Raw genomic sequence first — 15,325 nt, forward strand, 5'->3', positions numbered from 1 at the left:
TAAACTTTAAAGATTTTTAGCATATAATGTTTGAAACAGTATATTTTTCTTAATCTTATTCTAAGCATTTTCAGGTCAAGAACCATAGGCTGCATTTCTTTGTATTTCCCATACTGTGTACACTGCCATACATATAGAACACACTTGAGATACTTATTATATGAATGAGATATTAATTAATTCATTTTTAGAAATTGTTTATAATTTTAATGAATTCTGTTAATAAATTTAACAAATGTTCTTAAGAGTGCTCTTAAGTAGTTCTCAAAAGATTGTCTTGAAATATCAAGGACCGCAGCTGTTTGCACTTAGGGTTGGTGGCCAGGAAATCCTGAAGATGCCATTAAGCATCCAAAAGAGATTTAAATTTTGTTCTCCAAAGACTTGTCTCCAGACCTTAGGTTTCTTTTAAGTAATACGTCTGTTATCTCTATAATGCATGTTTAAGCCCAGAGACATACATTTTTACTTCACTCTAAAAGAAAACAATAGAAATTACAGCTCACTTAGACATTTTAGAGTTCCTGTAGGTGCCTATTCAAGTTTAGAGGGGACTTTTCCAAAGTAGTTTGGTAGCAACACAGGTCTGTTTGAAGACCGTTTTATAGCTTATTTATCTATATTTATTTTTAAGTTTTTAATATTTTATCTGTTTGTCTTTATATCCTTCACAAGTTAATACATTTTTTCACTTTAATATTTATAAATTTTTGTGTTTTAGTATTTTTAAAATTTTTTTTACTACCTCTCACAATTCTCTGGCTTATTGAAACACCTGGCCAGGAAAGTAGCATCTACACGTAGATAAAAACCAAGTAATAAATGCAGTACAGTAAAAGGAACATTTGTTTATCATAAGAGATATATTTCTATCTATAATCTCTCTTATACCATGGAGTATAAAATTTATAACTACTAAAATTGTCTGTAAATTGTGTATAATTTGTTCTTTGCAAATACTTGAATTTATTTTTGTTTAAATATACATCTAGTTCTTTCTTACTAATAATTTTATATTTACTCGTAGCTCATGGCTTATTAAGAGAATTTAAAGAAATTCATCATACTTTTCAGAAGGAATTATAAATATTATTTTAGAATTTAATATGAGCATACACACTGATACTATGTATTAACAACTTAAAGTAGAGAAACAGAAGAGTAACTTGTACAAATACTAAGGTATCCCTTTTTGGAAAAGGGCTACCAGACCAAAAACAATGAAACATCCAATAAAACAGAAACTCTCTTTGAGCAGGGATTTTTGTCTGTACGGTTCACTGCTCTCTTCCTACCCTGGACTAGACAGTAGGTACGACATGGCACAGTAGGTACAACATGGTTATTGCTAGATGAACAGATTTGATTTTTCAGTTTTGCTTGTTTTTCTATTTTAAAAATTTTAGTAATCCTCAAGAGATTGTAGGGAAATCTAAGAAATGTTTGCCCTGACTCCTAGTTGCAGTTTGAGCATGTGCTTTTTGATAAAATGACAAAATAGATGTTAAATTACTCAAATCTGGAGCTAGTCAACATTTCAGTGAGACAAGAGGAAAGCTAAGCAAGATAAGTAAAATTAATAGGAAAGGAGGAACAGGTTTCCTTTTTTTTTTTAAGTTTTGCCCCGTAACACTTTGTTATAAATTTAGCTTTATATTTCTTACCCAATCAGTTGCATACTTGATATGTGCAAAAAATAAGTGTGCATATTTTATAAAGTAGATCATTGAAATAAAGTATTAACTAAACTTTAGGTATGTTAGAATCACCTGGAAGGCTTGTTAAAACAGATTGCTGGGCCCATCCTCGAATGTATGATTTTAGTTGCTCTGGAATGGGGTCCAAGAATTTGCATTTCTAACAAATTTCCAGGTAATGTTGTTGTTGCTGGTCTGGAGACCATACTTTGAGACCCTAATCTAAACCAGTGATTCATAAATCTCCCTCTGCTATCCCTCCCAAGAAAGAAAATTAAAGTACACTGTCATTTTTCTTCACTAACAAAAAAAAAAAAAAAATTCTGTAGCCCAGTCTATAAAAATTTGCATCATTCTCTTGGTTTTTTTAAAACGTATCTCGATAAAAAGATACATTTTGGAGCCTTTTTAAACGAAGCACTAATGATTCGCTGTAACAAAACGTATGAATTATGATTTCCAGTAAGAAAAGTTTTAAGTGAATACTAATCATTGTATAAAATGAGTAGCTTTATTTGTGAAGTCCAAAGGTCAAGACATTCGTATTTGTCAAAGTGGTATTTCCAAATGATAATTCAAAAGAAATGTTTTATTGTTGTTGTTCTTTATTTATAACCAGGAGGCTTTTCTTGTGTAGTGTTGCAGCAATCAAACAAGCTTTTCCAGTTCATGGATGATCACAAATAATACAGCTACACTATTATCCAACAAATTAATATTTTGAATTTACTTTAAAATATATGAATGCTGTCCTTTTGGAACAGTTATTGGAGTACCTGGTGTGATAGAATTTTAAAGCTGGAAGGTATAACACATAGCATCTGATCCAAACCCCTTGGTTTACAGACTTCCAGTCTGAGTGTTTTATGATCTACTTCAGCCTTGGAGGCCCCAAAGAGGACTGGAAACTCAACGTTTTGATTCCTAGTTTGGTATTCTTTCCATTGCCCTAGTTACTTTACCAGAAGGTATTTGAATTAAATATTTTCAAATATTTGTTTGATAAAGTATATAAGATTGACATATACTAGCATTATATAGAAGGATAGAAACAGATAGTTTGTCTGGTACAGGGACAATAAACTTTGTGCAATGATTTACTTTTTTATCTCTGTTTTCTTAATTTATTATTATCCAGAAAAGATCAGTTAAGAATAACAGGACCTTGGTTTCTTTTTTATAAATATCTTTCGGGTATCTTACGTAGTACTTATGGAAATAATCATAAGAGACCATATATATTCCTACCACATGATGCTAGAAATAGGGCTGTATGTTTCTTTATTCCTTGCATGAAATAAAATATAGGCCCAATGTCACTCTTAGTAGTGTTTGGATATTCAGTAATGTGCTTCTGTGCAATTCAGAATTTATTGTTAAATGTGGTTTTCTACTAACATTTTTTAAGCTGTTCTTTTTTTCTATTTTCATAATAAAGACCAAATAGTCTGTAATTGACATTATTGAGGAATAAGACTTTTTTGTTTTTAAGATTATTTATTTATTTATTTATTTGACAGAGAGACACAGCGAGAGCAGGAACACAAGCAGGGGGAGCGGCAGAGGGAGAGGGAAAAGCAGACCTCCCGTGGAGCAGGGAGCCCGACACGGGGCTTGATACCAGGACCCTGGGATCATGACCTGAGCCAAAGGCAGACGCTTAACGACTGAGCCACCCAGGCGCCCCGAGGAATGAGACTTTCTTAAAGCTTATTTTACTTGTTAAGTAATTTCTGGGGGCAGTGGACAGGCATAGGCAGGGCAGGAAAGGGGGCCCACCCAGAGGCTGGCTGGCTGCAGCATGGCTCATGAGCTGGCACACTGATGCTCAAGTGCATGGTTCTTGGTGAGACAGGGTGGTGGACAAGACATGCTTACTCATGAGTTGTGCCACTGACACTTTCCTGGAGGAGTGGTACCCACCATCTTCAGTGCAGTCAGCCTCAGTGTAGAGAGCAGGCAGCACCTCCTGAGGCTCTGTGACACAATGAGTATGATCAGACAGGAAAACTGTATCATCTGAGGCCTTTATCTTATCTGTGACTGTTGTCTTCCTTATATGCTGCTCTGTGGCCTCATTTCAAAATGTGAAGGAGGAGTGGGCACCAGAACTTAGGGAATATGTACTAAATGTGCCTCGTTTAATAGGAACTCAGACTGATCTGCAAGGTGACCCCACAGTTGTAGCAAGAAGGAATAATACAGAAGAAAAACCTGTATGTGTAGAACAAGGACAGAAACTAGCAAAAGAGACAGGAGCTCCCATGTGGAAAGTTCAGCTTTAACCCAGAAAGGATTGAAGACAGTGTGTGATGAGGCTGTCATAGCCATTTTAACTCCAAAGAAACACACAGTTTAATTAAAAAAAAAAAAAAAGATCAAGATGTATAAACAGTTTTTTGATTATATGAGAAATATTTTCGGTGACCAAGGAAATGGTCTGTTTCTCTCAGAAAGCATTTGAAGTGCTACAGTTATACCCAGACCTCTTCTAAATAGTGAAGAAGTTTACAACTGGAAAGAAGGGGGTGGGGGGGGAACCCCTGTCCTCAGAGTTTTACAAATTCATTAAGAATGTTTCCTAAATGTCCAAGCAGCAGAAAACAGCATCTGAAACACAATCTATTATAAACATTTTTTTTCAGCTGGAAGATACAGTCTTTCAGGCTGTTTCATAGGATAAAAAGCTATAGTCCCATCATGTTGTAACTATATAAAAAACAGTGCTGTAAGTGGAGCTGCCTGGCTTAAACCATACTTCTTCCTGCACAGTCCTTATGGAATCTGCAAAAAGAAATATCTTCTCCCTCTGCTCCAATTAATTGTAAGAACAGGCAAGAGCATGTAAGTCACTTTCTGTTCCAGTATACTCAAGAGTGGTAAAATCACAAGACTAGCCACATAGCCAGAGGTCACTCTAAGGATAGAGGAGAGGGCCATTCGTGAGGATAAAATATATAAAATAAAATTTTTTAAAAAGCAATGTCTTATTATCACTTGTGTACAAGTTAGGTTTATATAACCTAAATATTTATTTATAAAAGCTTAATGTGCTTTCTTAAAGAATGCCAAACGTATAATAAGGTCATAAGTGCCTTTATCATGAGCACTAAAACTGTACAGATTTTAGTTACTGTGCTTTTAACTGTAATAAGGCATCTGGCAAAAAAAAAAAAATAATTACTGAGATGTTACTTTTTGTTTCACCTTATATTAATTGGTCATAATCCTGCCAGTAACCATAAAAGTGCCCTTAATAAGTCTTTGGCTGAGTACTGATGTGTCCACACTTGGGATAAAACTCCATAAGGAAAGAACCATCAGGAATTAGTAGGCTACACAGCAGAGTGGAAACAATTCACATTCCTGACAGCCAAGTTGGAAAAACTTTCTAATATGTGGGGCATCAAGTAGAATTATCAGGAGGATCACACCCTGGTAGTGGGGGTTACTGAGCCCTAGACTAAATCCTCCTGAATCTGCTCTAACAAAACTTAAACCTGGAAAGAGTCAAACTAATCTCAAGTAACTACATGCCAGAAAAAGGTCCAACACTCTATAAGGGAATACAAGAAAATCCAGCATTCGCCACAGTAAAATTCACATCTATTAGTTTTCTAGGGCTATTATATAAATTACCACAAACATGGTGTGACTTAAAACAAGAGAAGTTCATTCTTTCACTGTTCTAGAGGCCAGAAGTCTGAAGTCAAGTTAAGCAAGGAAGAAAGCAGAGGGAAGGTGGTCCAGATGCACATTGGCTGCAGCCTGGCACAAAGAAGTTCCCCAGTGACCATAGACCCAGCTGAAGCAGTCAGTACTAGAGGAGAAAGTACTCAGGTGTCTGAGTTTACTCAACATAACAGCCTGTTGAATGACTTGGGACCATTATGAATATTGATTCTTAGATTATATTATAGTTGAAGTTGCAAGAAACCTCTGCTGGTAAACGATACTGGTTAATGTTCCTTCAGTACACTGGTTTCAAGAACCATTGAGACTTCTTCAGAGACAACAATAATAATGAAAAAAATCTCTCAGAAGATAATATAAAGAAGAATTCACCTAAATGTCTTATAACAGCCTGTCAGACTTTGCTTTATTAAACCAAGAAATTGTCTCTGGCAAGCACTGCTTTGAAGACTGAAAAATGAATGTCAGGAAATAATATATATATATATGTATGTATATAAATAATAAAAAAGCTCGCAGTGCCACTTCCCTCATGACTGCCCCCAAGCAGTTCGGCAAGCTTTGTGGAGAAGAAGGAACTCTGTTTCAAGTATGTGAATCGTGGACAAAATTTGACCATTTCCCAGACCTGTCATTACCAACGTGGGCACATAAATGAATGTTTTTGAACTTCTTTTGCAGAATGATGTCATAACTCCTGTGTCAGCTCAAAGATATCGCTGAGGATTTTCTGTCACATAAGTGCCAGAGCACTGTGTGGTACGTTATAAAAGATACTCATCACAAGAATGGTCAAGACACATGACAAGACCTACCAGAAGACAAAAAATAGATACAGTATTAATTTAAAACAAACCTCTTGATGGGATTGTATCTCCCAGCTTTTTTTTAAAGGTTTATTTATTTATTTATTTGAGAGAGAGAGCATGAGTGGGAGGGGCAGAGGGAGAGAGAGAATCCCAATCGGACTGAGCATAGAGCCCCATGCAGGGCACCATCTAATGACCCTGAGATCACAACCTGAGCTGAAACCAAGAGTCAGACATTCAACCAACTGTCCACCGAGGCACCCCTCCCAACTTTTTTATGGAGATTTACTTTACCCTAAAACAATGAGATTGTACCAAAATGTAATTGCAGATGGGGAAGGCAATTATGCAGAATCCACTGCAAATCAAAATAAGCAAAGAAGTTTACTGTGTATACTAAGATGCTCAAAGAGAGTAAGTGGTCCTCAAATGAGATGGCATGTTGGATGAAAACACACACTGGAATATAAGCAGGTTATCATAAGCCACGTGGCTTTTGTCATGTACCTCCAGTATCATGAAGGAATGGTCGTAATTCCACTGCCAGAATGTAGACTTGGCATGTGAAGCACACCGATTCCTCACCGTGTAGCGATTGTGCACTTACATTGTCAGGAATGGTACAATGAGGACGTCCTCCAAACACTGCTCCTTCGCTTGGAGGGATGTAGCCTCCCAACCATCACCCTCCTAAGGATGTTGGTGACAAGGCCGTTGTTTCTACATTAGGAGATAATATTATAATAGGGTTGGACACAGTACTGTAAGCTGGTAAGGGCCTAAAATGGCTAGAAGTGAGGTATTGATGAGTGGCGGTGCCATGACAGGCGGTAGAGAGTGATTCATCTGACACCATCAGGTAGAACTGTATTAGTCTGCCAGGACCGCTGTAACAAAGTACCATCAACTGAGGGCTTCAACAAAAATTGATTTGCTCACAGTTCCAGAAACTAGAAGTCCAAAATCAAGTAGCCTGCTGGGTCGGTTTCTCTTGTACCGCTCTCTTGGCCCCGCAGACAGCTGCTTTCTCACTGTGTCCTCCTGTGTCCTTTTGCTCTGTGCACGGTTGGCTGTGCTTCTGCTATTTCCTCCTTTTTATAAGGACACAAGTCCTATTGGATTAGGGGCCCACCCATAAGACCTCATTTGACCTTAAGTATCTATTTAAAGGCCCTATCTCCAAATACAGTCACCTGGTGAGGGCTTCAACCTATGAATTTGGGGCGGGGGGGGGCATACAATTCAGTCCATAGCAGGGTTGTAGAGGGTGGAACGTATTTACCAGGACTGGAAGACCATGTAGAACTGGTGTGCTATGCTTGATTGTATTATGAGGCGGGTAATCCGTGGATACTTTAATAGGAAAATGGAAATCTAGGATCTTGTAGGTCCTTTGGACCCCTGTACCTCTGAAGGAACTCTTATCACCTGACCCTGGTAGAAGAGGTTTTCTCACTTCAGTTTGATGAATTCCACATTATCAAAGTCCACCCAAGGACACAAGCCTGATGTGGGACTTCCTGAACGGTTCTCTTGCCTAAGCTGAATCTCTCTTGCTCTTCTTCCCAGCAGCCAGAGAAATAAGCATACACGGACTTCCTACTTCCGTAAGATTCATCAGAGCTGTGCTGTTTCCATGTACCAGAGCCAGGATGAGGAACAGCAGGGGCAGATCCTTACAGTTTTCTAGGACTGGGCTGCAGGTGTCTGGAAGGAGCACAGTGGGCCTGCAGGTGACCCAGGATTGTTGGTCCTGTCAGCACAGCCAACCGCTTACTTAAGTGGTGCCACCCAAAAACGTGTCTGATCTTTCATGAGGGATTAGGATCTCTGTCCCTCCCATCCTCTCTGCTGCTGCTTCCCCATGTTTGATTCTAAACTGAGATGTCCTATAAATGTATGTAGTTTTGAAAAAATAAAAAGTGTAACTCATAGTTGACTTTAGTCAAATTACTAAATTTCTCTGTGCATAAAATTCCTCATTTATGAAATTGGAGTAAGAATTCATGCCGTCACAGGATTGTCCTGCAGATTGTGTAAGCACTCACGTAAGCCACTAGCACTGTACCTAGAACGTGGCAGGCACTCAGAACATATTCATTAGCTTTCTTCTTCTGTGATAGTTCCAAGTAGGAGAATAAAGGAGAAAAGGTTTGGAGACAAAAGAAGGAAGGGAAGAATTAAAAGTTCCGCTTTTACATAAATGATTTGACATCAATACACTCAAAATTACAAGTATTTGTAAACTTGAAACAACATCCTGCAGAACATGTTGTGAATTATAGACTGTTCTAAGCAGTACAGTTGGAATGGCAGTTGTACCATATCTGACTTGAATTATTACTACTGCTCTAACACCATATCGTGGGCGCCTGGGTGGCTCAGTTGGTTAAGCGACTGCCTTCGGCTCAGGTCATGATCCTGGAGTCCCGGGTCCCTCTGACCCTCTTCCCTCTCGTGCTCTCTATCTCATTCTCTCTCTCTCAAATAAATAAAATCTTTTAAAAAAATAAAATAAATAACACCATTTCGTGACAGCAGGTAATTCCAGATTTATCCATTAAAATTTCCTGGTTAATGTGTTAATAAATATTGTAAATTAATTAAAAGGCACCATCCAGAGTTTTGTGAACTGTTACAGCATCTCCTACTTAAAACCCTTGTCTCTTCCCATTGCCCATAGTATGAGTATGGGCTCCTGCAGCATGCATGTTCCTTCAGTCCCTACTTACCCCTGCAGCCTCACCTTCCCCCACCTGGCTAGCTGGGCTCTTACCTCTAATTCAGGCTCCCACCACTTTGAACTATTTTGGGATTCTCTTCCCTGGACTCTGACACATGCAGTACAGTCTGCCTGAGACACGCTTTCCATCTCTTCTCCTGCCCAATTCCTGATTAGCCTTTATTCTCCTGCAGAGCCTAAATGAGGTAACCCTTTTAGAAAGGATCCTATATTTAGCCCCTAGCCTGGTACCAGGCACGTTAGGATTTCAGTAAATACTTGTTAAGTAAATGAATTAGTACTCAACCTAAATGCAAAGGATTGTAATGATAATTTTCCATTACATTTAATGGAAATGTAATAAATTGGAAAAAAATGGAAATGGATAAATTTCCATTCCATTATAGTTGTATAACCTGTTAATTTTTTTTTTTTTTTTTTTATTAAGTAGGCTCCATGCCCAGTGTGGGGCTTAAATTCACCACCCTGAGATCAAGACCTGAGTCAGGATCAAGAGTTAAGACGCCTAACCCGCTAGCCACCCGGGCAACCCCTGTTAATTTTCAAATCCCATTTAAGTAGGAAAAGAAGTAGTTTATTCTTTAGTGTACATACTATGTCTTACGTTATACAATGCATGACATATAAAATGGATTAAGGTCTGCCTCCCCCTTATAACTGCTATAAGGAATTTCTTAAGTTTCTGTGCACTCATTTTGATTTTAGCTTTTAAAAAAGGAAAAAATCAAATACAGTGACTACTGTACAATACAGAGAAGAGAGTTCTTATAAAAAGGCTTTTCCTCTTAAAATTGTATCTAGTGAAAATAACCTTAATAAGAGTATTTTAAAAGTAGTCAAAAGATTTAGGCTGTTGATATAAAATACCAAAAAGCATGTGTTTGTGGGGAAATATATGTTAAAAAGAAACATTAACAGTTAACCAAGTGATCACAATGAAGTTATGTAATCAGGTTATTTCATTGCTCTTTCCTTTTTATAAAATTGTTGACATTCAGAAGAATTTTTTTTCAGGTACATCTGCTTAGAGATGGGAGAATGGGATCTAAAGGTAGTATAAAACAATTCTAAGAAAGTGAATGGTGTGTGAGCCTTTTTTTATTTGCTTCACAAGTAATTCACTTGTAAAAAAATTAACATCTGCTATTTTGAAGCTAATCTTAGTGTATTGAATGCTCTTAACCATTTCTCAATCCCACAGTCTTTTATCTTGCTTCTCCTGCTGTGTTCCCACCACCCCTGATCCCATTAGCAAGCCTTGAGACAGCCTCAGACTTACCAAAGTACTGCTTTGGTTTCAGCTGCTCTTCTGCAAGAGGAAGTGAATGTTGGGGGTTTTCTCTGTGGTACAGTTGTGATAAAGCTGTGGTGGTCTTATCTCTCTCGTAGGTAGTGGCTCTTTATGACTACACAGCGAATCGATCAGATGAACTAACCATCCATCGCGGAGACATTATCCGAGTGTTTTTCAAAGATAATGAAGACTGGTGGTATGGCAGCGTAGGAAAGGGACAGGAAGGTTATTTTCCAGCTAATCATGTGGCTAGTGAAAGTAAGTTTTATGCTCCCTTCCTGGTTTACTAATATGGTATAACTGATAGTCCAAGATTTTATCATTTGCTACCCTTTAATTTACTTAATTTACCCTTTTGCTTATGTTTACCAATGGGTATTGCTTTTCATTCTTGTGATGCAAAAATAAATAAATACATACATACATAAAAAAGAGGGGGCAGTAATACACTAGAAAGCTACTCCAATCTGAGATTGGAATATTTGCTTCACAGACTTATCCCAGGGGCCCTGCCTGTCTGGCCGCCAACATTCTTCAGCCCTTTCTGCCCCCCGCCTGCTCCACACAGTTATGTTGGCTGTTCTCTGGCCGCAGTGACTCCTCAGCCGACAGGCCCGGCAGAACCTCTAGTACCCCAAGTCCCGTCCTTTGACTTTGTATGCCTCAGTTCCAGCTGGAACCTGTTAAAACAGACCTGCAGTTGATTGTTTCATTCTCAGGTAAATCAGGTCCCCATTTGTGAAAGACCAAAGAAATGACCTGGAGGAGAACTTCTAAACAGGAGTTGGTCAGAGCTGTAGATTTACTACCAGGCCTTGAGAGATGCAGATAGAACTGATGCAGAGAGCCTGGAGATAAAATAGCTTGAAGACTGAAGAAAGGGGAGAAGTATAGCAGTGCTTCCTCAGAAGAATGCTTCCTAGTAACAGTTCCCTCAGGAGTGTGGTAGGAAAGCCCAGTACTCAAAAGGTCAGGAAAACGCGGTACTAAAACTGATATGCCTCAGTTTCCTCCTGTAAAATGAGGAAGTTGAGCTTTGTCACCTCTAAGCTTCCTTCCAGAAACACTGAAATTGTATAGTTCTGGTTTAAAATGTAGTATAGGCAGCCTTGAGAATACTCCATTTTGAATCATTATTGTTAAGTCTTTTGTTTCTGCAAAGAAGAAATTATTATAAATAACAGTTGACTTTCAGGCTTGTCTGTGAAGCCCCATTTAACTCAAACTAGCTGAACAAAAGTGCGATTGATTCCTAACCTAAGTTCTGAATTTTGAAAGCAAAAGAGATGAAGGAAAATGGGAAGAATAATTTCTTCCATGAGTACTGGGTGGTGGGCTAGGCACAGATGAAATTAGTTCTCTTTCTGCACCCACCCCCCCGTCTGCACCCTGGTACTTCCCAGGCCCCCCCCCACCCGATTCTCCAGGGCACCCTGTCTCTGCAGCTCTTTCCCTCAGCTTATCTGCTGCTTTCAGCAAACTCCTCCCCTCAAAAGTGCTAAGTGTCTCAGAAATTACCCACTTCTCTCCCTCGTAACAAAATTCTTCATTTCCTCCATGCCACTGTTACAATTCTTCTTCTCTGAGTAGTAAATGATGAGAGCTCTTAAGCTATTTTTAATGTTCAAAAGAGGATACGTAATGGAGAAAAATTAAGGCAATGTGGAAGGAGGACATTTTAGGGCAAGTTAATTCCCGGTCATTTTTCACAAGCTCGGTACTTGTCACTTCCAGGTCCCTCACATGTCCCAGTTTCTTCCCTCCCCTTCCCGTGAGGCTTTCCCACTGGCTCAGTAGCTCTAGTTCAGCAGGAGTAGCTTCCATTTTCAAATCGAGAGAGCTGCCTGCACAATCATAGTCGCTCCTCCAGACTGTCTGTAATTTTCACTAAATATTACAGTCCATTGTTTGTTCCAGACACGAGTGGAAACATTTAGACTCTTTTTTCCTTAGACAGTATAAAGATGATGTGTGTATTTCCAGGGAGGATAGTATTAGATTTTTAACTTTAGAATCTAGTTAGTTTGCAGAAATAACCTCTTAGGCTTATGAATCTTGAGAGGCTATAGATACTTGATCCACAGTGGGTTAAAAATCCGTTGAAATTAGCTTTTTTCCCCATAATAACCAAAGTGTGACTTCTAAAGCGTACCGCAATGATGCTTGGTGGCCGCATGCAGAAATTAATTCCATGTTTCAAGTAGTGACCATCTTCCGACTACCAGAATTCCTTACTGTATCCCAGAAGAATTAATACTTTCTTGTGGCATCGGTCACTGCTTCTTGAAAAAGCCTTTTAAAGGCCAGAACAAAGAATTCTCAGAAAACCTGAGAATATAATGGTTGAATTCTCACTTCATCGGGGCTTATCTTCTTTTCCCTTTTATCCTACTTTATAACCTGAATTTAACAAAAACTCACCTGCTCAGTTTTAACATGAGGGGGGGAAAAAAGAAACCATCAGCAGCATATTCCACTCTAAAAATAGTAGGAGAAATTGTCCTTTATCTGAAGCCAAATATGCAAAGCAAATGCTCTAAGGGAGTGTATAGATGTAAACAGATTCTCTATCAACCATTCAGTTGAAAGCCATGTCCTCTAAGAGAACAACACAATAGAAGTCCCCCCATCATTATAAAGAACTTCTTTTGTATCTTAAGCCACCAGAAAGAAAAACATGAACAGCTTCACTTAATGACATCTAACATCCTTTCCAATAAGAGATAAAGGAAGCTAATAATAAAATCAACCCATACACAAAGCCAATTAATATATCTTACAGTTGTAGAATAGCAATCAAGTGTATTTTACCAATTTCTCTCAATTCAGAGTTGCCCAGAGTTGTCATTTAACTGAAACACATTTTCTTTTTAGTCCTTGAAAATTCCCAAATGACTTTTTAGAGTCCATACTTTGTGTAGAGTAATTAGATTATATGAATTATAATCTCAGATTCGACCCTGTGAACAGATTCAAGGTTATGTGTAGCCCTAGCCCCGTGCTCATTTATTTTGTACCATCTTCCCAAACTATTCTTTGTCTACACCTCTGCCTGGCAAAAATCCTACTTGTTCTTCGGAGCCTGACACACCTACCACTTCTTGCATTGAGCATTTGCTATCCATATTAGAATCTGTTTTTGTTATCTCTCTTTTGAATAATGCCACATTCTACTGCATGTTACACTCACTTGTGAACATGTCTGTTTCTGACCAGATTGTAAGCTCCTTGAGAGCAGAGACTATCTTTTGAGCATCTTCTGTCTCCTCCAGCAGTACCTAGCAGATAACCTTGCAGAGAGCGGGTTGCTGGTGACTGTGAATTGAGATAAAATAAGCAAGTATCGGCATGACCACATAATATGCTGCTGATGAAAACTTTCCAATCATAAATTATGTTTTGATAACTAATGTGTTATAATAGATCGCCCTAACACTAAGTGCCAAGTAGCTTATTGTTATACAAAGGAAGTGAATATCAAGATCTTTGGTTTCATATCTGCCCCCTTCTCCCATCACTGTTTATTTTCCCCCATGGGTCAGTGCGCCTCAGTTTGATTATGTGTACTTCTTGTTCAATTCCAGCATTATATCAAGAACTGCCTCCAGAGATAAAGGAGCGATCCCCTCCTTTAACCCCAAAGGAAAAAACCAAAATGGAAAAACCTTCTTCAGCTCCTCAAAAGGTAAATGTTTTCATGAATATGGATTGCGTATGAACTTTAATTTTCGCTCTCTCTGTATAAAATATTACTTCATTTTTCATGCTTATATATCTCATTGCTTACATTATTATTTCTTTTAATATAGGCACCAACATTATGGAATATATAAGGCAAATATTATTTCTATAATTATTATTATAATATTATTATAGCCATTTTCCAGATAAGGAAACCAAGGAGGCTCAGAGAGATTAAAGTAGACCCCAAGTCATAGCCTAAGTGATGGGGCATGGAGCCAGAGTGGAACTTGTGACTTGAAGTGTGAGCTATTTCCAGTGTACACTTGTTTCTAAACTGTGATGCCGGCACTCTCATCAATGCCACCTGAGGAGTGCGCAGCAATGCTAAAGGTCATCAGGGCCCACAGAATAAGCATGTGCTACTTTCCCGGAGCATTCCTCTTACTTGCTAGTAATTCAGAAATGTTTTCAAGTTAAAATGAATATGGATATATTAGCTAGAGAAATGTCCTGTTTTTTAGCCTATGCCATCAGATCCTGCAGGGGTATCAGTCAGTATTCTTTTGATGATAGCAGTACTTTGGTAGAAAAGCTTAATAAGCACTGTACCATCATATATATTACCTATTAAACTTATTTTATTATGTAACATTAGCCCTTGCCTTAGGCTGAATAACTTCACTTCTTGACTCCTTGAATTGACATATACGAATACCATGTCACGATACAGTTGGGTTCCCCCCCCACCCTCCCCGGGAGAGTGTTTTGACAGTTGAACCTCTCATGTGTCATTCAGTCATTTAGCCATATTTATTGAGTGCTTCCTTCCATGCTGGGCATTCTATTAGTCCTCACTGAAACAGGATTGAGTAGGCAAAGCACTTGCCCATCAGGAGCTTGCAGGCTGGTGGGTGACTATGGCAATTCCAACGGTCTCTGGCAGGAACTAAAACGAAGATATGTGCACAACGCACTGGGTTAGGGTTAGGAACACCCAGGAAGAAACCTTTTAAATGTGCCCCGGGAAGTCCAGGAAGAGTTTCCAGAGGGGGTCATGCTTGAGCTTATAGGTTTATAGGATGAAAAAGCATATGCTCTGTAGATAATCTTAGAAAAAGACATTCTAGCAGAGGGAAGAACTTGAGAAAGGTGTGATATGGTACGGTTGGTGCTGCTTGGGGAGCTTAGGAGCCAATGCAAGGGCCAGGAGAAATGCAAGGGCCAGGCCATGGAGAGCCTAGTGTGCTCTGCTGAGATGCTTAGGTTGTAAATCCTTCAGACAAAGGGGATCCCCTAGAGGAGGTAGTCCAGGGAGTGACATGGACAGATTTGCATGTTAAAAATACATTCTCAGGTGGCAACATAGTGGTTGGATTAGAGATATCTAAGACCTGGGTCAGGGAAA

At 38.7% G+C, this 15,325-nt stretch overlaps 1 protein-coding gene across 17 annotated transcripts in view; it reads left to right on the forward strand.

Moving 5' to 3' along the window:
* Positions 1-15,325, forward strand: part of AHI1 (Abelson helper integration site 1) — a 229,367-nt gene that overhangs the window by 162,676 nt on the left and 51,366 nt on the right. For 11 of the 17 annotated variants that reach the window (XR_003521334.2, XR_003521333.2, XM_027601494.2 and 8 more), the window contains 2 exons: positions 10,332-10,494; positions 13,821-13,921. Coding sequence is in view for 12 of the 17 variants with exons in the window: in XM_027601494.2 (XP_027457295.1) it covers positions 10,332-10,494; positions 13,821-13,921 (264 nt within the window). In the remaining 5 variants the exon portion in view is untranslated. Of the gene's footprint in view, positions 1-2,543; positions 2,666-7,768; positions 8,255-9,956; positions 9,994-10,331; positions 10,495-13,820; positions 13,922-15,325 lie in introns of those variants that run through there. The other 6 variants (XR_003521335.2, XR_003521336.2, XR_003521337.2 and 3 more) reach the window with 5 other exon arrangements.

This window comes from Zalophus californianus, chromosome 7 (assembly GCF_009762305.2).
Source record: "Zalophus californianus isolate mZalCal1 chromosome 7, mZalCal1.pri.v2, whole genome shotgun sequence".
In the NCBI taxonomy this organism is placed as follows: Eukaryota; Metazoa; Chordata; class Mammalia; order Carnivora; family Otariidae; genus Zalophus; species Zalophus californianus.